This window comes from Pogona vitticeps, chromosome 5, assembly GCF_051106095.1.
Source record: "Pogona vitticeps strain Pit_001003342236 chromosome 5, PviZW2.1, whole genome shotgun sequence".
Lineage (NCBI taxonomy): Eukaryota > Metazoa > Chordata > Lepidosauria > Squamata > Agamidae > Pogona > Pogona vitticeps.
The window spans coordinates 53213150-53236201 of NC_135787.1; the positions used below are offsets into that span (position 1 = coordinate 53213150).

General features: G+C 39.1%; 1 protein-coding gene across 7 annotated transcripts in view; it reads right to left on the bottom strand.

Annotated features, from left to right (window-relative positions):
• The window catches only part of NEK1 (NIMA related kinase 1), a 61031-nt gene that overhangs the window by 23609 nt on the left and 14370 nt on the right, over positions 1-23052 (bottom strand). For 5 of the 7 annotated variants that reach the window (XM_078393865.1, XM_020805484.3, XM_020805483.3 and 2 more), the window contains 16 exons: positions 19548-19631; positions 18118-18185; positions 17942-18028; positions 16168-16222; positions 15311-15511; positions 14459-14519; positions 14111-14265; positions 9708-9767; positions 9423-9482; positions 9287-9334; positions 9116-9190; positions 7721-7896; positions 7509-7640; positions 5489-5582; positions 1592-1675; positions 1088-1171 (listed from right to left, as the gene is read on the bottom strand). In XM_078393865.1, the coding sequence (XP_078249991.1) occupies positions 1088-1171; positions 1592-1675; positions 5489-5582; positions 7509-7640; positions 7721-7896; positions 9116-9190; positions 9287-9334; positions 9423-9482; positions 9708-9767; positions 14111-14265; positions 14459-14519; positions 15311-15511; positions 16168-16222; positions 17942-18028; positions 18118-18185; positions 19548-19631 (1524 nt within the window). The remainder of the gene's footprint in view (positions 1-1087; positions 1172-1591; positions 1676-5488; positions 5583-7508; positions 7641-7720; positions 7897-9115; positions 9191-9286; positions 9335-9422; positions 9483-9707; positions 9768-14110; positions 14266-14458; positions 14520-15310; positions 15512-16167; positions 16223-17941; positions 18029-18117; positions 18186-19547; positions 19632-23052) is intronic. The other 2 variants (XM_078393866.1, XM_073001461.2) reach the window with 2 other exon arrangements.

Consider the following 23052-nt stretch of genomic DNA (forward strand, 5'->3'; position numbering starts at 1 on the left):
AACTACTAAGCACAACTATGACAAAGCATTTCAATGAAAAAGTGTCATGTGTGCTATGGGATGTGGCAGGGGCCCTACCCAGAGACATTACCCAACTGTTTAAGGCTCACAAGTGCTTTGGGCAGGCACAGAATACTGTAACTTCATGTGTGTGAGTCATAAGAACATGAAGTAGAGATTACACTTTGCTCACTAAAAAAGGTAACCACAATCACTCAGTGACAGTACCTGAACTTTGCAAACAAATGGTCCCAGTTTCAGTTCACAACATCTCACAGAGCTGGGAAAGACCATTAAAAGGTGCTGCCTATTAATGTGTACCCTGCAGTGGAACTAACACTGAAAAGTCATTTATGTGCACATAAGAACATGTATCCTAAAGAAAATACTGAGTTAGAAAGAAAACAATTCGATCTGGTGAGTTTGATTGTTTTTTCAACACATGGTGTCCTTCCATTACAGTAACAGGAAAGGCAAGACTTATTTTCCACCAGCCTCTCTTTGGTGCGATATTCAAATCTGACACAGATTGCAATGATGTGAATGCTTACATAATTTTTACCTCATAAAATATAATTTTATGGTGAGGTTCTATATCAGCTTATACATTCCTTATGAAAGACCTGTACTATTATTTTGTTGTTGCTTTCCCATGTTCTTTCAATAAAATTAGCTGGCAGGATAGCTGAGTGATTCACATGAACTAACTGCTACATGGAGACAATGAATTCAAATTCTTTTTGTATGTTTTTCAGGGTCTATTTGCAATGGCATGGCTTCATCATTTGATCAATGTGATGAGCTAAAAGCAAAAAGACGGTTATGTAGCATGTGGCTACTGCAGTGTCAAGTGCCACTTCTTAGAACTGCGACTCTATATGTACCAATTTAAAGCCTGTTCTTGTTAAGAAAGCTCTCACCACTAGTTTCAGGACAGCATTAGCGGAACTCAACTAGGCAAAATAGAAACATCAGTTTAGTTCAGTTGACAAAGCAGACAGCACTTTTACTTAGAGGCATACAGAACTGAAAATGGAACTAAAATAAAATGACTTCATTATGTATGCTAATAACAATTTCAACTTGCCTTCTCTCCATGAAGTTTAGCTTTGATTTGCTGGCGTTCATTGAAGTTTTGAAGTCTAATTTGTCTTAGCCTTGCCAGATATTCCTGGGAGAACATAAAATCACAGAGGTATTTCTGTCAGAAGAAGAGTACAATAATGCATATATTTTAACAAACTAAATAGTTGTCATAAAGTGATAAATTAATGGGACAACTCTCACTGAAAAGTGGCATCACTATATTTATAAGTGAATTCAGTGGTTCAGCCGATCCATTCATGTAGTTATATTTATTAAGGCAATGAGGGCTTATTGTGTTTTAAGGAGAGATGAATGATTTGTTTCCAGTGACAGACTTACGTTAATTCATCAAAATGATATATCTAGGAATTGCATATGACACTTATTAGAAATCTAGAGAGAAGCCCTTTGTTTTGATAATATATGGCAATCCATGCAGAAAAATGAAGGAGAGAAAAGGGATTCTATGTGTGTAATGATGGCAGCAAACATGCAGGAAGCATACCTCTTCCTCCTTGTTTCTGGTTTTCCTTCCTCTTGTAGAAATAGGCCTGCCTCCATAGATAGCTGCCAGGTTTTGCAGTGTGTCCTGTTCACCATTTAATGTATTAAATACAAGAAGAGCTCGGGCCATCACATTATCTACCCTTATATTTATCAACATACTGATAATTATCAACAAGGAATGTTTAACTCAAGATAAAGCAGAAGCGCATTCTTAAGTATCTTCTAATTACCCAAGTACTCTTTTTTTGTCTATGTATTTTATCATTTAGGATGCCTTTAAGACAGTAAGATAGGTTGGGAGTAAAACTTTGTGCATTTTTTTATAGTAGTAGATGTGCTTACTAGGAATTTTAATTACTATGAGCTTAAAACTAATTTTTGTTTTAGAATTGCTGCACATTTAATACACTGTCAAACTTTTATCTCAAAATAAACTTTCATTTTAAGGCATCTTACCACAAGTTTTCAGTGGAATCACACTTTGATACTGTAACTTTTTTGTAAATCTTAAGTAACTGGGATGACATACGTAGATGCAAACCACAAAGACAAAGCCATATTGTAAGTGATAATATGTTCAAAGCTAAAACTAAGTATTTATAAAAAATTACTATGCTGTAGTTGATAATTCTGGAAAGCTGAGAGTTTGTTTAGACAAACTGCAACAAATATCTCATGGTGACAAAAATAACTGGTTCCTTCCTGTAGAGGATGGTATAGATTTTTGGCTTTTGATAGGATATTTGATTTGAAGTCAAAAGTCTGCTTTGATTCCAAAAAGTGTTCCAAGCTCAACTTGTGAAATTAGGTGACAGAAAATTAACAGTTCAAATACACTTTGGGAACACCAGGCACGCTCCCTAGTAAGAGCACAAAATAATTCTAAACCTTGTGGAGTGCACAACAAAGGCAAACTCCATAACACTAGGCTTTTCTTACTTCAGCAATCTGGATATTGTTACAAACAATTTATTAGTATTATAATTATCATCGTCATTATTATTCCTTAACATCCCAACTCTGAACCCATCAGCTCAAAGAAGTATCCTACATAAAAGGTCAGGCTGAGAAGAACCAACTAGCCCTGTTGCTGAGTGAATGTCATGGTTTAGTGGCAACTCACATATGGATCTCCTTAGTCCCAGTGTTAAGGCTTGTATAAAACCCTGTCCTGGATTGTATCAACTGATACTGGTTCTTATGCAATGATTCATTAAGTGAAATGTTTCATTTTCAGATTGCTTATATGCCTTTTATATTTATTTACCCTTTTATATTTACTTACTCATAGCAGCATCTTATGATTCCACAAAAACCTTGACTTTGCCCTTCATCTCAGAGTGGAAAATGCCATGAATTTACTCCAATGCAATTCACAGAATGACTGTATCCAGTGTTGTGTACAAAAGGAGCTTGTGAACCACCTTTTCTCTGCCTCCCTTTCTCATGAAGCCCCTGTTCCACTGATACAGGATTCTCTATTCTCATTCACATGGTAGTCCCAAACAATATTAACATGCAGGAGGGTGCATGGAAGGGAGCAGGGAAAGAGGAAGGTTAGTAGTGTTAGCTGCCTTATACTTGCACATATATGGGATATAACCTCAAACTATCCTTTTAAAAACTGAAGGTGGGTCATTCCAGCCTGCAGTATATAGTGCAACTTCCATTTTCAGAGATGGAAAGGGAGGGGGGGGAGGATGAAGCACTATCTCAAACAAGAAAAGCAATGCAAACTGAGGGGATGGTCATATTTTTGTATTTATTTCTGCTATTTGGGAAATATATAAATGCTCTCAATCTTTTCTTTTTTGAATGTTAAAGGGATCCGAGCATATGCAAATATGTACATGACTGCCAGCTTCTAGTTTGTATACAGTACTGTACATCATATGTTTATGGTTGTTTTTTAAAAGGCAAGGGACTACTTTATACACACCTAAAATTATAAAATAGAAATTATGTATTTTATTTGTACACTAACATTCCCTTGAATAATTCAGATCAGAGTTCTGATCTCAAGAGCCATCAGGCAAGCATTCACATTATACTATGTGCACATATTCGTATTTATATACTACATATCTTCCAGCATGAAAGACAGACTTATTCAATGGAGTAAATGTACATCAGACAAGCTGTAGCTATAAAATAAATGAAAGTGCCCTTGGAGTGAGTCTAGAAGTTTGAGGCTTTCCATAAAAGAGTTACTGAAGTTTAGGTTTTGTATGCAGAGTACTAAAATCAGCTTGCACTAAGAAACTGTGATCTTTGTTTGGTCAGATGGTGGAATTTACACAGAAGTCATATGAACACAGAACTTAATTGTGGTAAAAGTTGAAAGAGAAAGATTGCTGTGTCTTGGTTCAGATATAATAGGAAAGCATGGTTTCCTATTAAGCAAAAGACCCACAACATGTCTTAGTCTAATGTGAACTTTATTTTATGCTGTAGAGCAAAAAGCTACCGTTTCCCTGGAAATAAGCCCTAATATGATTTTTCAGGATGCTTGTAATATAAGCTGTACTCGCAAAATAAGCCCCAGTTAAATGAAACCCCGCCCTCCACCATTGTGCAGCATTGTGCAGCAACCAGAAGAAGATATGACTGTGAAATAAAGCATCCCCTGAAAATAAGCCCTAATGCATTTTGGAGCAAAAATTAATATAAAACCCTGTCTTATTTTCGGAGAAACATGGTAAAGACCTTGCTTGCAACTTTAAATGAGCTACAATTCACTGTAATGTCTGTGGCTTCTTGGAATGTGGATGTTTGATCCCTTTCAAATGTTGGAGAAAGAGAAAACATAAGAATCTAAGGCTAACCAGGAACTGTTCATCTGCTAGGAAACTGCAATTTCTTGCTTCAAGTCTCACTTCAATAAGAATGGCACTTCAATATACATACAGGACTTGTCATCCCAAAAGAAGCCGATCACACTGCCTGGCAAGTTTGCCATAAATATTGCACAGCAACAGAAACATCTTCCAATGCAGCAGAAAAACTTACCAAGAAAAATGATAACTCTGATTGCAGAAAATGTTTAATTAAACTATAGCATAATCCCATAGGCTTGTTTGTTTGTTTATTTATTTATTGGATTTTTACCCCGCCCCTCTAGACCATGTCTACTCGGGGCAACTTACATAGATAAAACAGAACAATATAAAATATATAAAATCATAAAATTATAATTATAACAATTAATTTGAATTGGTAGCTTCTACTTAGAGGTCCTACTGACCTTTAATGGAATTTATTTCCATGTAAGTATTTTAAGATTATATAGCCTTAAAGGTGCTGCCTTCTGCTGGCACACTATCCAATTGACCAAAATAGGAATTACACAACTAACTGCACGATTGCCTTGAGCATGTGCCCATGTTGCTGTGCAAAACCGCTGGCATACTTGCAACATAATGTTACACCTTGATGAACCGGATTCATTAGAATTAATGTCCAGAATACAATTTCAATCATATAGTACAACCACTGTAGATGGAATGCCCCATGGACTCCTCTAGTGATTTTCCAGCTTTTAGTTATGTAAGCTAGAGATAGTGCTGTTGAAAGTAAAAAGCACAGTTGTGTGCAGGAAGGTAAAGTCTTATAATTTTTACTTATAAGTAAAAATAATTATAGGCATGCCATCACGTCCCTATAATTTTTATACAACTGGTAGAAAATGAACACCATGCACAAAACAGGTTGGTGTGCCTGTGGAAAAAAACTAAGATTTTGGCTTTTACTTTTTTACAGTCTACGCTGAAAAAAATGGCAAAATCTCTATTGTCCCTCTGCAAAATTATTGATATATTTTGCAGGTTCATATTGAGTGCTGAGTATTACAAAGAAAACCCAACTATTTGTAGAGGAGGAATGTGAAATTTCATACCATATGTCCTTCAGCACGAGCTTTGTTTTGCATGGCTTCTCGCTTCCGTTGCCAGAATTCCTCAACTTGCTTAGCTCTTTCCCATCCCTTTTGCCTGAGTAAAACATTTTAAGACTTTAATGTACTGATACAATCTTGTAAACATTAATAATCTTAGAACTGCAAAGTTGGAAGGAACACTACAGATCATCAAGTCCAGCCCCTGTTAAGGAGGTACAGTGGGGAATTGAACTCCCAGCTTCTGGCTCTGCAGCCAGATGCCTAAACCACTGAGCTATCCAGCAGTTCTATACGGTATTACCAAAAAGGGAGAGTACTAAGGAACACTCTCCTATTTTAAATCTTCAATAGACTTGGAATAAAATATATGCAAGGAAGAGGGTCTCAACATCATTCAGCAATTTACTGATAAGGAAATGAATATATAATGAAACAGGCAACTAACCAGTCGATAAGCATACATACAAACTTACCACTTAATAGCTATAATAACTTCTTTCCATATATTTAGACTCTCTCACATGTTGGTACCACTAAAATAATTTATAGGCGTTTATACAGAAATTCCATTCAGATATAGTTCCAAATGTTGATGCCCCCAAATACTAAACTGCTGGAGAGCTCACTGGTTTAGGTATCTGGCGGCTGAGCCAAAGGTGGGGAGTTCAGTTCTCCACTGTACCTCCTTAACAGGGTCTGGACTCAATAAGCCATGGGGGTCCCTTTCGGCTCTGCAGTTCTAAGACTGAGACATGATAAACTGGCAGACAAACAATGGATAATAGATCCAGTTTTACTTCTACCAAGATAATGATTTGCTTTTACAGTGAAACACTGGCTGAAATCTTGTTCTGTAAGTTACACTGTGTAAGGCAGATGATGTCAATCTTACTCATCCTAACATCTGGCAGCAGGATTTCAGTCACCATGTCTTGTTCATTAACAAGTAGAATGTGTAATTTTTTTCATTGTTTTGATTAATCACTGAAAATGTGAATATGCTGAAAAATTATTAATCGGGTTTATGTGTACCAGTTTGTTTCTGCAACCCCATAAAACACTGACCATGTTGGGCTAGTACACTTCACTACAGTTAATGTGATATGAACAGCTGCAATGGCCCTTGGGATCAGATGCTCCTTTATCTATTATGAGAAACTCAGAAACTTTTATTTCCATTTTTGTTTAACCACATCTTATCATGCTATTTGGACTTGGTTTTTTTGCTGTTTGTTTTTAAATTAAGTTTTATAGTCCTTTAATATTATTACATATTTAATAGAATTTTTAAGTTTTAAATGTATGTACTGTATCTGTCAACCCCCCACTGCTATTTAATGAGCCACCCTGGGACTATGAAGTGGAAGAAATGCAGGGTATAAATGCACTGAAATGAATATTGATTGGTTGGTTGGTTGGTTGATTTGACTGCCCAACTAATGGCAAACATACTCCCGGCAGTGAATATAAGGGAACAAATAAGCACACCACAACTCTACCAACCACTGACAAAAACAGACAATACAACGCAAAGCATAAACGCTTACCGATCTTCGCAAAACGAAGCTCCGACGATCAGCTGTTTGGTGGACAAAATGGCCGCTGGAAGCCTCAAAATGGCCGCGCGCAGCGTTTTCGCGCCCTCCCCTCGCTTAACGAGGGCGTGAAAATGGCTGCCGGCCATAGGAAACCTCGCTGAACGGTGAGTAGAGGAGCCTTTTGGAACGCATTAAACGATGTTTAATGCGTTCCAATGGCTTTCCCTGTCCCGTTCAGCGATGTTTCGCTATAGCGAAGGTTAATCCGGAACGGATTAACCTCGCTATGCGAGGCACCACTGTAGTTTTATACTTGATGTTTACCTCCAGTCTACCAGTGTTGTATTGTTTTTTTCCTACAGCCTACATACAAAATATGAGTAGCAAGCATAGTCCCTTAAAGCCCATGTAAAGCCCATCTATGTTAAACAGATGCAACAAAAATCTGTATCCCTTACAGAAACAAACATCATTAGTTCGACCTGTTTGCATTGGCTTGTCTAGACACCTCTTCCAATCTTCTCATTCTTCTCCTTACTGTATCAGCATTAGGTACATGAGGATGATCTGCAGGCCCATTAGGAACTCCTATATGAACTCCAGTTGAAGGTCCACTATAAAAAAAGTAACAGCAATTTTGATTACTATTGTCTAATAGTACATGTCCTGTACTTTCCAAAGAATTTAAACATACCTTTCAACAGGCTCCTGACAAGGCTTTTCTTTCAGTTCAGCATCTTTTCCTTCTGCAATTTTAATATGTTCTCTTTGTTGCTCTATCTGATCAAAAACAGCATGATAGTGTTCGTATGGTCCTCGACCAGGCACAGGCAAAGGCACTAGAGCTCCTCCACCACCAAAAAATTGAGTCTGAAGATTTAAAAACAAAGTCTCATGTTCTGATTCCAACCCATGCCATGTTAACACAATACAAGTCTGATTTATACACTACTATCCCACCATCTAAAATGTTGCCTTCGCATTACAGTATGGTAGTCAATGATACAAAACAACATTCACATACTAGCCTGGCAGTTATTTACCTATCAGCAACAGAAGCCCATAAAACCTCCCATTTGCTCCAATCTTCTTACAGGCCACTAAGAAACTAGTATGGCACCTGTTCTTAAAGGTCTTATTAGACTTCCTTTTGTCTGGAATATAGAGCCCTAAGGATTTACTAATCATTGCCTTAATGTTTCATTTGAGTAATAAATATTATGTTTATTCAAGTAACCTGCCTATTTTTCACCAGGAAGATAGCTTCTATAACCAACCCAGCAGATGCCAATACACGAAGATTCATTACACTGAAATATGAAATATATACATGTGAAACATACATTTATTTTATCTTTCATATTTATGGATAGTGTGCCATTCTGTATTCTCTAACCCAGGAGTGGGCAATTAATTTCTATGGGGGGGGCACATGAAAAATCTGAACTGTGTTCGGGGGCCGAACCAACTTTACTTAAAAATAAAATGAAACAGTGATGTTATGATTGTTTTTATTTTAAACTTGTTAATCTTCACAAATACTAAAGAGGTTTTTTTACGGTATGTTAAAGATAAACAACTGACCAATGTTAGACAAAAAGCTATACGTGGTTTTGATGTTCAAAACTATCCGTGGGCTGGGCAGGAGCGGCTTGTGGGCCATATGTGGCCTTTGGGCCGCACTTTGCCCAGGTCTGCTCTAACCAGTTCACCTTATTGTTCTAATCCTAACATAGTTTAAAGGGTAGCTATTGGATAGGACTACTGACAGCGATTCATGGTCTGTCTCTTAATACTGTACTCAACAAAGCCATAAGCTGACATTACTTAAGTGCTGCATGAATACAAATTACTGACTGGCTGGAATCTTATTGCATATATGTATGTGCCAGTGTAATTTGAAAATGAACTATGTATGATAGCAAATGCCTACATAATCTTCTTAGTTTGTTGAAATATACACAGAGATGCAGGAGCAGCTATAATTAATAGGATTTTGGTCAATGATCAACAAATAACTGCTGATAATTAAGGGTTAATAACTAGACTGTGATACATCCATATATATTTAGGAGGAATAGCTCCCAACCTTAATTTCAGCACTACCACCTGTGCTGAGCACATTCCTCCATCCTTGCTCTCTGGCTCTGTTTATTCGTTCCATCTAAAGAAGAAGAAGAAATGAAAACTTCACTGTTAAAACTTGTAAAGGCTCTGAAAGCCAAACCTGACAGCTAAAAATTAAGGTCAAGCATTTTACCCTTTCTTTCTCAAGTCTTCTCATCTGCTCAATCTTCATGAAACTGATCTGAAAAATCAAAATTAGAATTTTTGAAGTGACAGTATATTAACTCTCCAACAGCAGCAGTTACAAATGAGTGAAACTCCTAATTTACCTGCTCACGCTGTCGTCTTTCCTTCTCAAAAATATCTAGTCTTCTCTTTTTAGCAGCTTCCTGTGGAAAGTAAATACAGTATAGGCTTAAATTATGAACCATTATTTCATCAGGTTTAGGTGAGACTGCTTAGGAAGTCATGACAAAAACACAAAGTTGTATATAAACATGTATATGAAAGGCAGAGTGTATCTAGTGGAAGGAAATAAGGAGGAAAGGTTTGAAGATTTTCTTTTGTATTTAAAAGCATTTATCACAGTTTCCTTTGTTTTCATGTCCTTATACCTCAAACATTTTCCTCCTTTCTTCTCCTGGCTTCCCTTTCTTCAGTGCAGATGGAGGGGCCTAAATAAAGAGCGAAACTACAAATTAGCAAGAAGGTATGCTCTAGGAAGTGAGAGTGTAGAACCAATGTATGTGGGAACATTCATTTGTAAACTTACCATAACCTTACATCCTAGTCCTATCCATGTTTACTAGAAATAAAATGTCATTTTGGCTTACAAAGCTTTTTCATGGGACTCTAGGGCAGTTGTTCAGCTGAGCTGCCATATTTACTTTCAAATGTTTTATTGATTTCAGTCAGTATCTACTGCCACAAAAAAAAAAAAAAACACAAGTGCAGCATAGTACTACAGTCTTAATGAATTCTGGGGACTACAGGCAAAAGTGACTGCTATACTTCCCCCTTCATCTATGTTACTGCTGTCTGGACAAAAAGAGAATGTATTAAAACTTGATAAATGGTTTTAAAACTATGTAATTAATAGAAAATGTAATATAAACAATGCAGGTAAGATTCCCTCTAAGGTGCGTGCCTGTGACTCCACCTCCCTCCACACAGCTTTCCGCCTCCTTGGTGTAACAACTGTTTTTAGCCCCTTTGGTTCCGCTCACAACGGAACCCCGCGTGTGGGAGGATGGAGTTGCATGCACATGCAGGGGCGAAGCCACACACATGAGAGGCAGAGCCCCACCCAGCAAGGCTGAAAATTAGAGGGTACATTGAATGCAGGTATATCTGTTGTAACGAAAGCTCTTCTCCTTTTGCTGCTCCATTGCGGCAACATAGTGATATATGTGACCTTTTTAATGCCAGACAGACACCTACTGTGCAAATAAAATACTGTCAATTATACAGTGGTGCCCCGCATAGCGACGTTAATCCGTTCCAGATTAATTGTCGCTATGAGGAAACATTGCTAAACGGATCGAAAAAACCCATAGGAACGCATTAAACTTGGTTCCTATGGGGCCCAAACTCACCGTTGAGCGAAGTTCCTCCATAGCGCCGCCATTTTCGCGCCCTCGGTAAGTGAGGGCAGGGCACGAAAACACTTGCGGTGGCCATTTTGGGCATCCGACGGCCATTTTGGAACCGCCGATCAGCTGTTCTAGGAACATCGCAGTGCGAAGATTGGTAAGCGAAATGCTTACCGATCATCGCAATGCGATTTTCGCCCTATCTAACCATCGCAATGCGGTCACATTAGCGATCTAAAAAAATAGATCACTATGCGAATTCGTCGTTAAATGGTATGCTCGTTATGCGAGGCACCACTGTATATGCATCTCAATAATAGTTGTATAAGAACCCCAAACTACTTACAGACTGCTATGTCTATTAATATAAAAGTATTTTAATAAAAACATGCATTTGCAAATTTTAAAATGCAGATACAAGAACAACCATATCTTTTTCAAGAAGCCATTTAAATAAACTCAGAAGATAACCCATAGATAATTAAAGTAGGTATTACAGTTATGGTAAAAGCCATAAACAAACTAGAACACTTCAAATACACTGAAAGTACGTTGCAGACAGAGTGGGTGCTGGTTGTATTTTTCTTCCGTCGTCATTGTTTAGTCGTTTCGTTGTGTCCGACTCTTCGTGACCCCATGGACAAGAGCACGCCAGGCTCTCCTATCTTCCACTGCCTCCTGGAGTTGTGTCAAACTCATGTTGGTTACTTCAGTGACCCTGTCCAACCATCTCATCCTCTGTCGTCCCCTTCTCCTCTTGCCTTCACACTTTCCCAACATCAAGGTCTTTTCCAAGGAGACTTCTCTTCCCACGAGATGGCCAAAATATTGGAGCCTCAGCTTCAGGATCTGTCCTTCCAGTGAGCACTCAGGGTTGATTTCCTTTAGAATTGATAGGTTTGTTCTCCTTGCAGTCCAGGGGACTCTCAAGAGCCTCCTCCAGCACCACAATTCAAAGGCATCAATTCTTCGGCGGTCAGCTTTCTTTATGGTCCAGCTCTCACTTCCATACATCACTACAGGAAAAACCATAGCTTTGACTATTCGGACTTTTGTTGGCAAGGTGATGTCTCTGTTTTTAAAGATGTTGTCAAGGTTTGTCATCGCTTTCCTCCCAAGAAGCAGGCATCTTGTAATTTCGTGGCTGCTGTCTCTATCTGCAGTGATCATGGAGCCCAAGAAAGTAAAATCTGTCACTGCCTCCATATCTTCCCCTTCTATTTCCCAGGAGGTGATGGGGCCAGTGGCCATGATCCTAGCTTTTTTGATGTTGAGTTTCAGACCATTTTTTTGCACTCTCCTCTTTCACCCTCATTACGAGGTTCTTTAATTCCTCCTCACTTTCTGCCATCAGAGTGGTATCATCTGCATATCGGAAGTTGTTGATATTTCTTCCGGCAATCTTAATTCCGGTTTGGGATTCCTCCAGTCCAGCCTTTCACATGATGTATTCTGCATATAAGTTAAATAAGCCGGGGGACAATATACAGCCTTGTCGTACTCCTTTCCCAATTTTGAACCAATCAGTTGTTCCATATCCAGTTCTAACTGTTGCTTCCTTTCCCACATATAAATTTCTCAGGAGATAGAAAAGGTGATCAGGCACTCCCATTTCTTTAAGGACTTGCCATAGTTTACTGTGGTCCACACAGTCAAAAGCTTTTGCATAGTCAATGAAGTAGAAGTAGATGTTTTTCTGGAACTCTCTGGCTTTCTCCATAATCCAGTGCATGTTAGCAATTTGGTTTCTAGTTCCTCTGCCCCTTCAGAATCCAGCTTGTACTTCTGGCAGTTCTCAGTCCACATACTGCTAAATTTTTCTTCCAGCATATAACAAAAGATCCATGCCCAAACCATAGTCTGAATGGTACCTAAAGGCTGCCACTGAAGAAAGCAACTGGATCTCCTGAGGCAGAGAGATCCATGTCCAGACTGCTACAACATAGGCAACTCTTTTGCAATTGTTCTTCTAGAAGTAATGGGACACAAAGCAGAGCCTTCTCTGATAAATAAGGGCATGTTCAGACAGGGATAGTTGGAACTGTCTGGATTGCACTTAAAAGGCTATCTCTAATGTGATCTCTCTCTTGAATGATAATTTTTATTTCTTTTGTTAGAGGGGTCCGGGCAGGTCTTTGGATTGTCTCAATGTGTCCCCCTTTCAGTTAATGACACTCCCTTTGTGCCCTCATATCTGCCTTTTCCTGTGGCCTTCATTCAGCACGCAGTGGCAAATTTCCTTTTTTATATATAAAGTAAATGACACAGTGAAACAGCAATGCCTAGCATGGCACATATAATACCACCAATGTATCTCATTAATGCCTCAATAGGAATATATATATAAAATTAAAATGGCATAATAGATTAAAATTGGGGGGGGGGTTGTGTTCCCTGTTGTCCCATTCATTGCCATAATCCACCAAATACATCACAAAGTTGTCACCTCAGATAACACCACCCACAGTTCTATTTTGTTGGAATAATCACCCACAAAGGCTACAGAATGGCCTAATTAGGAGTGCTCTGAATGGCATCAAATAAACTGTAGCCTTACTGCTGTGCCAAAAAGGTGCAGGACAGTTTTTTAAAAGGGGGCAGGATGGATTTCTCTAAATCAAAATACAATTAACCAAAAAGCACCAAAAGTGATCCAAATATTGAGCTATTCTGTCAGTGCATACATACCCTAAATAGCATCCAGTGATAGATTTTTAAAAATTGTAATCCCTCCAAGGGGATCAAAACACCATACATGATTTTCACAACATGGGATAGGTTATGCTGAGGGGGCATGGCCAATCCCACTTCACCTTGTGAGATTCATAATCGAGTAAGAATGTGAACCCATGTCTCTCCAGCTGCATGCTGCAATCATTATACATTCCTGTGGATCCTTTTAAATATCCACGTTTTATCCATGGGACAATGAGTTCAAATGCAAGATGTGTGGGATTTGGCATCTTGCTCCAAAAAGTTGGTGCACTGTATGTAGAATGAAGTCAGCATAACATAAACCCACCAGCCTGTGTTACTTCACATTTCCAGGAGCTAAATGAGCACTTTGATCTGAACAAATATTTGGAGTTTTCTTGGTGCTATATTATTTCAGGTTTCCTTTTTAGAAATGTTTATTGACCTTTCCCCAACCCCGATATTGCTGGTGTCATTTAACATAAATATACATACATAGTCTTTATATATCTCTGTGTAGAACAAATTGAAATGCTATCAAGCATTCCAACCCTCTTGTGAGCCTTCACCTAGATATGTAATATGTGCAACTTTCTATCAATGTATACTTGTACCACTGTAAAGACCATCAAGTTTAATTTGGCATGAGCTTCAGTGGATCTCAGCTACCCTATTTCCCCCCAACACTAGCAAAAATATTTGCCTTTTTTCATTTATGAATATTTTCTCACCTGTCTACATTTAATTATAGGCTTCTCATGGAATTTTTTAGCTGCATCTCCAGACTTCTTAAGGATTAAAGGCACTCCATATTTAGCGGCAGGTTTGGTAATTTTCTGAGCAGGAGCAGCAGAGGCCAAGTTTTGTCCTTGAGCTGGTCTCTTTGCTATGTGAGAAACAAAAGAAATGCCAGTGCTTCTGTACTACACAACAAAAATGTCTTCCAGAGAGTTCACTATTATCTGCAGTTTCTAGTATCCACAGGAGACTTGGAACCAATCCCCAGTGGATATGAGGGTGCTACTGTACTGGAAGCTACTCTTTCTAAGTATAACTAAAGAAAACTACTCATATATTACCTGGTCCAGCATGAGGCCCAAACTTTTGCAACATTTTATGGCTGAATTCTTCTGCAATAAGCTAAAACAAAAGTGGTATGTTACAAGGTAAACGAGATAAACTTATCTAGCTATTAAATACCGGTAAATGCATTTGTAGCAATAACAGTATACTGTAATATATTACTAAAAAAATTACTAGTTGTGACTCTGAAATGTAGATTAGAAGGAATTACTAAGAATACATTAATGACATTATTTTAAAAGTGCAAACAAATAACAGTGTTTGTGTTATAAGAGGTCACTGTTCACATCTGTGAGCCATGACATACTGATATTTGGAAATAATTGCCACAAGGGTTATTCCTATCCAGTACTGGATAAACTCATAGGAGGCAAAGTATGATAGTCTTCGCCCCTTGTGCCCTTGGCTACATCATCCTCTACACAAGGAAGATAGTGGTCTCCGTAGCTCTGGTACCTTCTTGTAGGGTTTGATACCCTAGAAAATCGCACACAGGGATTCTTTCCCTTTTAGACAATCAGCTTTCATATGTAGAACAAGCCTAACTAGACAGGAATGCCTGAAAAGGCTCTTCTTTCAGTGCTTTGCTGAGGTTATACCCATATTTGAAAGTGTGGCTAATTTTCCATCAATATTGCTATATAAGTGCTGTAGTATGACCTCATAGTATCTTAGTACTGTTCAGTAGGATAGTTTATAAAAATACAACAGTGAGCAATCTGCTCAGAGATACGCTCATTCAGTTGAGTACGTACAGTATATGCATTTTCAGAAGCAAAATATTTGGAATGAACTTTTAAAAGTTATAGCATAGCATAATATTTAGGAAAAAAGGAAAAAGGACATACCTGTGGTGTGAGAAATTTCTCAATACGTTTAGCTATAAAAATTTTCTCCAATATGGAGTTAACAGATGGTCTATCCCTAGGATTTCTTTTAAATAGCTGGGAAATCAGGCTCCGGAGTTCGTGGGAATAATGCACAGATACAGGTGGAAATGATCCAGAGATTATCTTAAGTACTAGGTTCTTCATATTACCAGCTTCAAACTACAGAGATAAGGACAATTTGAAGAAATGAAAGATTATTCAGTAATAGACAGGAGGAAATAATTAGATTTTATAATACTATGAAACTAAACATATTGCAAAATATTTAGAAGGCAACTTTCCATTTTTGTGAAGTTAATCCCTACAGGTCCTCCATATTTACATTTTAATAAGATTAATCATTCTGAAGATTTTAAGAAGAATTAAACTCAGGAGAATGACTCTATAGGCCAATCCAATGCATAGACATGTATCCAACAAACATTTCTTCTTCTCCCCTATGGCTGATGTCTACATTGTTAGCTATGGTCTTTCCCAGTCACAGTTGACATAGGAAAGAAATAAACTTAATCATGTAGAAACAAGTTTAGAGTATTTTAAAAATATGAATTACCCTCACCAAGTGTTCTAATATAAAAATATGGGTAACCACCATAGTATAATATAATTTTTTTCAAAAACTAACCACTTCCTTTGTTTCTCCCACATACATTTACCAAAATACTGTAACACAGAGAGGGCAAAACCTCTAGCATTTTTCAAGTAAAAATTCTGAATTATTATGACTAAAAACAGTTTTGTAGGCAACTGTAAAAGGGTATTTCTGAAATGAACATTGTGGAATATATGAAGCATATCTCAAAGTTCCTACTTACTGCATGTTTCAGTGTACACATTTCATAAAGAACACAACCAAGTGCCCATATGTCACTAAACAAGGAAAAGAAACAGAAGGTTAGTTTGCACTGTCCTCTCCCACAACCAAAATTCCAACGTCGCCTTGGAATTTAGACTCGTTGACACTGGTGCTCACCATCTTTTTAACATCAGCTACGCCAGGAATGCATATGTATTTCAACTACAGATGCGGGTATTCATATTTGTATATGAATACCCCCGCACAGCTGGAGTTAACGAGCTGGACCACTCATGTGTCTGCCAGCGGCCCCGCTCTTCTTCCCAATTGCTCCAGTGTCCAGCTGGCTAGCCACTCCTGGCAGAAGGAGGGAAGACGAGTCTCCTTGCACGGCTGATGAGTGGCTAGCCAACCGGGCACTCTGGAGCAACTGGAAGGAACAGCAGGGCTTGCAGTGGACACGTGAGTGGACGGTCTGGCCCCAAGGGCCAGACCCTCATTAACTCCAACTGTGTGGGGTTATTCGTATTTGTATATGAATATGCCCATCTCTAATTTCAACTATAATAATATCTGTCATATGAATAGCATCTGAGCAAACAGCTGCTCAAAGATATTTTTCACCTGAGGCAAAGGACAGAACAGCACTTCCCATTTTACCTACAATGGCAACTGAAGTCAATTTCAAACTGGTAATGGAATAACATCCTCTACTATACCCAACTAATCAAGGGGTGGAGGGCAAATTATCTGGAAAACACTATTCTGCCCTCAAACACAAGATAATGGCTGGAGCATGCCATTACTGTTTTTCCCAAGGCATCCAGGCTTTTCTGTCTGAAAAGTCCATCTGCATCTGCCTAATAGTAGGGCTGGCCCTATTTCCACTGAGAGAAATTGCCCTAAGACCCTGGTTGTGAAAGAAGCAAAACTTCATTCATAGCTTCTTTCCCAGTTCTTCCTCTGCAATCTTTTGCCACACCCCCACAGAAAGGAAGAAAATTCTCATTAACACCCCTCTCATCAGAGCAAGGTGTCTTACAAAAGCTAAATCTGGGAGTCTAGAAAATGCCATATTTATTAAATTTAGAGATTTGTAAATGTTCTGAAAACATTTTTACCACTGTTTTTAATCTTGGTTTTCATGAGGATTGCTGTACAATGGTGAAGGGTGGGGTTTCACTTAACTGGGCCTTATTTTGGGGGTAGGACTTATACAAGCTGGACATTACAAAACTAGGGTAGCAAGGTGGCAACATAAAAGTTCTAAAATATGGCTAGATGTACAGGGAAGGTTCCTCTGTTTAAAGCAAGTTCCAAAATGAGGAACTGCAAGCTCAGTTCAGGGACAACTGGTTTCAGATTTCACCTCTGAGGGTGTTATTAGAATTTTCCTCTCAGTCTTGCTGCCAGTAACCCAACAACTCAACCACTGCCTAGCTGTAATATGTTATTGCTCTAATAGAGATATCATCCTTGTCTTTGGGTTAAGGAAGCATATTTTCATTACCATATTTGTCAAGTTAACAGTTATTTGCTTTGCCTTTGAAAAATGTTTCTTTAAAGAGGCAGGATGGAACTATTTGTTCATAGTTCTCCAACAAGCAGAGTATACATTAGTTTTCCTATGTCCAAAACAATAATAAACAATTAGAATGACTAAAATCTGGCAGTTATTTCTATATTTTCTACACAATGAACAGAAAAGCAGATAAAACTGCAGTTTAATGAAGAATCCTGACATCTATGCACAGTAAGATATAAAACATGTCGAGCCTGCTGCTAAAGGTTACCTTTTGTTGTTGTAAGGCTTGTTCTCACAGATTTCTGGAGATAAATAGTATGGTGTTCCTATACAAGTTCGAGCAAGCTCCACTGTACTAAAATAAAAAGGAAGCAAAAGTAATTAATTAAAATTGCCCCTGGTAGTATTACAACTTTGGAATAGGGTAGGGTGTTAAAATATCACCTGTTAAGGACTCTAGCTATTCCAAAGTCTCCCAACTGTATTGTTCCGTCTTTGGTTAAAAATATATTCTACAAGACAAAAGAGAAAAACATTAAGCCAATAGCATTCAACAAATAAGGAAGGAACTTGGTCATTTTAATTTAAATCTAAAATTTAACAATCATCAAAGCTAGATATTACCCTTAGATGAATGATGATAGTAATAAGGTAGCAAGATTTGACACCAAGACATTATCTATTGAATCAAAAAGTACTACGTAAGGAAGTACTGCAGTCTTTTTACAAATATAATTGAGAGGGGAAGCATTGGCCAAGACCCATTATTCAACTCCACACATATAAAGGCTGATGCTTCATACATAGATGCTAAAGACTTAATAGCCAGAATCCTGCTGCATAACTCCAGGCTTGTAAATGCTGATTATACCATCAGCTGCAGACTTTAACCATTAATTTGGAGTTTTTTAACCTTCCCTTTCCCCCAGCAGATTCTAGGCTCCCTAGGAATTCCTTTTGACCTAGAGCAGTGGTTCTTAACCTTTGTTACTCGGATGCTTTTGAACTGCAACTCCCAGAAACCCCAGTCAGCACAGCTGGTGGTGAAGGCTTCTGGGAGTTGCAGTCCAAAACTCCTGAGTAACCCAAGGTTAAGAACCAGTGACCTAGAGAAACCTCTGGGAGCTTCAAGAGGGAAGCCCTTAATATCTGAAAACTGCCACTGATGGATCGGGACCAGATATTAATGGCTCCTCCTCCATCCCAAGGCTTCCCCAGGCCTCTCCGGGTCCAAAGGTATTTCTAAGGAGCCTCAGAACCTGTTATGGGAAAGGGTAAGAAGTTTAAATTAAAGATTAAAATCTGCATCTGATGACATGATCGGCCTTTACAAGCATGGAGTTATGCAACAGGATTCTGCCTATTAAGTTCTTGGTCAAGCATGCTACGCTATTCTCCTCTTATACTTCACAAATAGTTCTTATAAGTCTCTTTTTGCATATCACTTCATATGCACCTCTACCTCTGAATATTTTTTAAAGTCATTCAACCAAACTCCAGGTGTCCAACAGGTGTTTAATTTCAGTATGCAAACAAGATCTTAAAATGCATCTGCTTAAACATGCAGCACTAGAAGTTTAAATTAATTGCCTCAGATATCATACATTTGGTAAGCTGCTTCTAGTCACCTTCTTTCGCACATAGAGGATGAAAAGAAGCAGGGGCATAAATCCTATGGAGTGCTACAACTGTTTCTTTTAACACCGAACAGTGTTTTGGAATGAACCAGTCTTTACCTGTTCTGATAAGTCTAATCTATACTTTGAGATGGTGCCATCCACATACCAGTTTGGTACCTTTCCAGAAATTCACAAGAAATAAGCTTAAAGCTGTTCATTGGAGTATTGAACTTTTAACAAAATGTTTCTCTCTACCTGTGACTTTATATCACGGTGCAAAATTTTTCTGTCATGTACATGTTTCAGTGCTAAACAGATCTGTACAAACCAATCCATGATCTAAAAACAAGAGAGAAAAAAGGGGGTTAGGTTTCTTGCTAACCACAATGAAGTATTATCATTAAAACATCACAATATAATATTGTCCTTTCCTCGCAGTTTAATACAGAAAAAATAGTATGCAAAAAATCAACGTTGTACTTGTTAGTACTTAACACACAAATGTGTCATGGGACAAAAGAATCTATTTTTAAGAGTTTCAAGGAAAAATTAAATAATTTTAAACAGCGTCCAAGGAAAATCACAACAGGCAATAACCAATATTTGCCTCACATTTCAAGTGACAAACAATCTAAGAAAATCATAAATCAACAGATATGACAATTAGAGAACCTTCACTCTGCCTTTCCATCTATTTTTACTTACAATCCATCTCTTAAGTGCAAGTGGAGGACAAAGTTGACTTGGTTTCACAGTGTGCCTCCGTGAATTATCTGCCACTCAGCTCCTAGCCCGATACTAATCAAGATGGATGAGTGCATTAGGGGATTCCAAGTTCACCTTACAAAACGTCAAAAGCAATTATGGCAATCTGTAGTCCTACTCTTCAGTTTGAACTTTGAGAAAGGATAGAGAATTGTCTCAACTGTATGCCTCGGAAGCACTTTGAGCATCTCAGTGCAAAATGATTGGGACTTAACCTCATCAGTCTGATACCCTTGGAGTGATAGCCAATTTCCCTACTACATCCTGGTTTTAGAAGCCTGACATGATTGTCAGAAAACTGTGGATTTGTCCAGTTTGGGTCCCAATGCTTGAACCCCTTCTTCAGTTCTCTCCTGCAGCCTGATGACTTATGAACTCTTGAGGAATCAAAAGAAAGTCCATTCTTCAATGATAGACGTTCCACAAGGGGAAGTTTTTATTGTCTGTATGACACTCAGATACATAGTTTTATTTTAAAATAAAAAATTCATCTAGTTATGATTGTATAAATGATTTCTCTCTCTTTTGGGCCAAAGAATAAATAAAAAAAGCAAAGTGTGCTGCTTATATACTGCCCCATAGTGCTTAAGGCACTCTCTGGGCAGTTTACAAGTTAATTATGCAGGCTACACATTCTCCCCCCCCCCCGCCCAATGAGCTGGGTATTCATTTTACTGACCTCAGAAGGATAGAAGGCTGATTTAACCTTGAGCTGGTTACCTGGGATTGAACCCCGGGTTGTGAACACAGTTTTGGCTGCAGTGAAGCAGTTTAATCACTGCACCACAAGGCTCTTCTATAAGTTATTTCACTCATGGCGAAGCAGTTCTATCTTCAGATATATTGTCTTTATATTTTACATTTCTGAACAGAAATTATAATCAACTTAAGCATATATTACTTGAACATATACAGTGGAGTCTCAACTTATGTTCGGCTCCACTTACGAACTTTTCGACCTACGGACTTCTCTGGCCACAAAGTTTCACTTCGACTTGTGGCCAGAGAATCGACCTACGGACCAGAAGGGAGAGGGGGAAAGCGCCAAATTCAAATTTGGCACTTTCCCGGCCTCCCACTTCCGGTCTGTAGGCTGCAGGTCTAACTCCTGAAAGCCCAAAGCTGACAGCGGGCGAAGGGCAGCTTTTGGCTTTCCAGCTTCCAAAGGTGCGAGTGGGGGGAGGCGGGGAAAGCCGAAAGCCACTCTGCACCGGCTGTCAGCTTTGGGCTTTCAGAGCTTAGAAAGCTGGACCCACTGGCCTCTTGTCTCCTGTCCTCGGTGCCCAGAGGGTACTTGGCACAGGAGGCAAGAGGCCAGTGGGTCCAGCTTTCTAAGGCTCAAAGGCTGATAGTGGGCGCAGGGTGGCTTTCGGCTTCCAAAGCTGCGAGCGGGGAGAGGTGGGGAAAGCTGAAAGCCACTCTGTGCCAGCTGTCAGCTTTGGGCTTTGAAAGCTGGACCCACTGGGCATTGGGGACAGGAGGCAAGAGGCCAGTGGGTCCAGCTTTCTAAGCCCTGAAAGCCCAAACCTGACCGGGGGCGCAGAGTGGCTTTCGGCTTTCCCTGCCTCTCCCCGCTCGCAGCTTTGGAAGCCGAAAGCCACCCTGCGCCCGCTGTCAGCCTTCAAGCCTTAGAAAGCTGGACCCACTGGCCTCTTGTCTCCTGTTCCCGGTGCCCTCTGCCTCCTGTCCCTGGGAGGATAGGACACAGAGGACGGTGGGGACAGAAGGCAGAGGTCAGCGGGTGCAGCTTTGGAAGCCCTTGATTTTTTTTCTTTGGCCAGTTATGGATTAATGGGTTTTCAATGCATTCCTAAGGGAAATGGACCCTTGACCTATGGAATTTTCGACCTGCGGCCACAGTTCCAATACAGATTAATTCCGTAAGTTGAGGGTCTACTGTATAAAAATATTATGAGTATTTTTACCAAGCCATTTGTCAGCATTAAGATCATGAGTGGTAGCCCATGATGCCAATTTCCCCCCACTTTTTCTCCTAAAATCTGTCTCACATCACCTATACTTTGTCTTGTTTGCTTTTATTTCTGTCATCTGGCAGATCTACCAGTTTGCTTACACACTGACCTGGTTACATGCCAAGTGCTTCTCTAATCTTTCCTATTCAATTCTATATACAGTGGTGCCTCGCATTACGAGTGCTCCGTTTTACGACAAAATTGCAAAAGCGATTGCAAAATGATGTTTCCTATGGGGGAATTTTGCTTTGCGATGATCGGTTCCCTGCTTCAGGAACCGATCATCGCAAAGCGAGGATTTTCGGCCAGCTGATCGGCAGTTTCAAAATGGCTGCCGGGTTAAAAAAAAAAATGCTCCCCGCTGTTTTCTGGGATGGATTCCTCACGGCACAGGCAGCGAAAATGGCCATGCTATGGAGGATCTTTGCTGGACGGTGAGTTTCAAGCCCCTAGGAATGCATGAATCGAGTTTTAATGCGTTTCTATTGCCTTTTTAATTTCGCATTACGACGTTTTCATTCTACAGCGATTTCGCTGGAACGAATTAACATTGTAATGCGAGGCACCACTGTATTCTGAGCATACTTAGCAATCTGCTAACATAACAGGCAGCCATATTGCTCGCTTGCAGTCATACTATTTTTCACATGTAAATAACTCTGCTGGAGTGGCACATATATTGCTGGTATATGGGCAGATAGCCCTTGAAGTTACTTGCAGGGGTAGTGCCCTAAAGATTAAATATCTGACGTGGCAATTCATTCAACAAGCCGTTCTCTAAGAACTAGATTTCATTTGTTATCTTGTAGTGCCATCTAGTGGAGTATTTAGTACACTCATCTTATTTTTGCAGTGTGAAGTTTACAGTTCACAATGTAATGTTAAAGTTGAGAACTCTATACACTTTTGAAAAATCCTATTTTAAACTTACGAAAAAGACAACTTGGATGGATTGCCTGTGCCTGAAATTATGGTCTGTTTGATAAGTGCAGCACCAGGCTAAGAACATGACCCTATTTCTT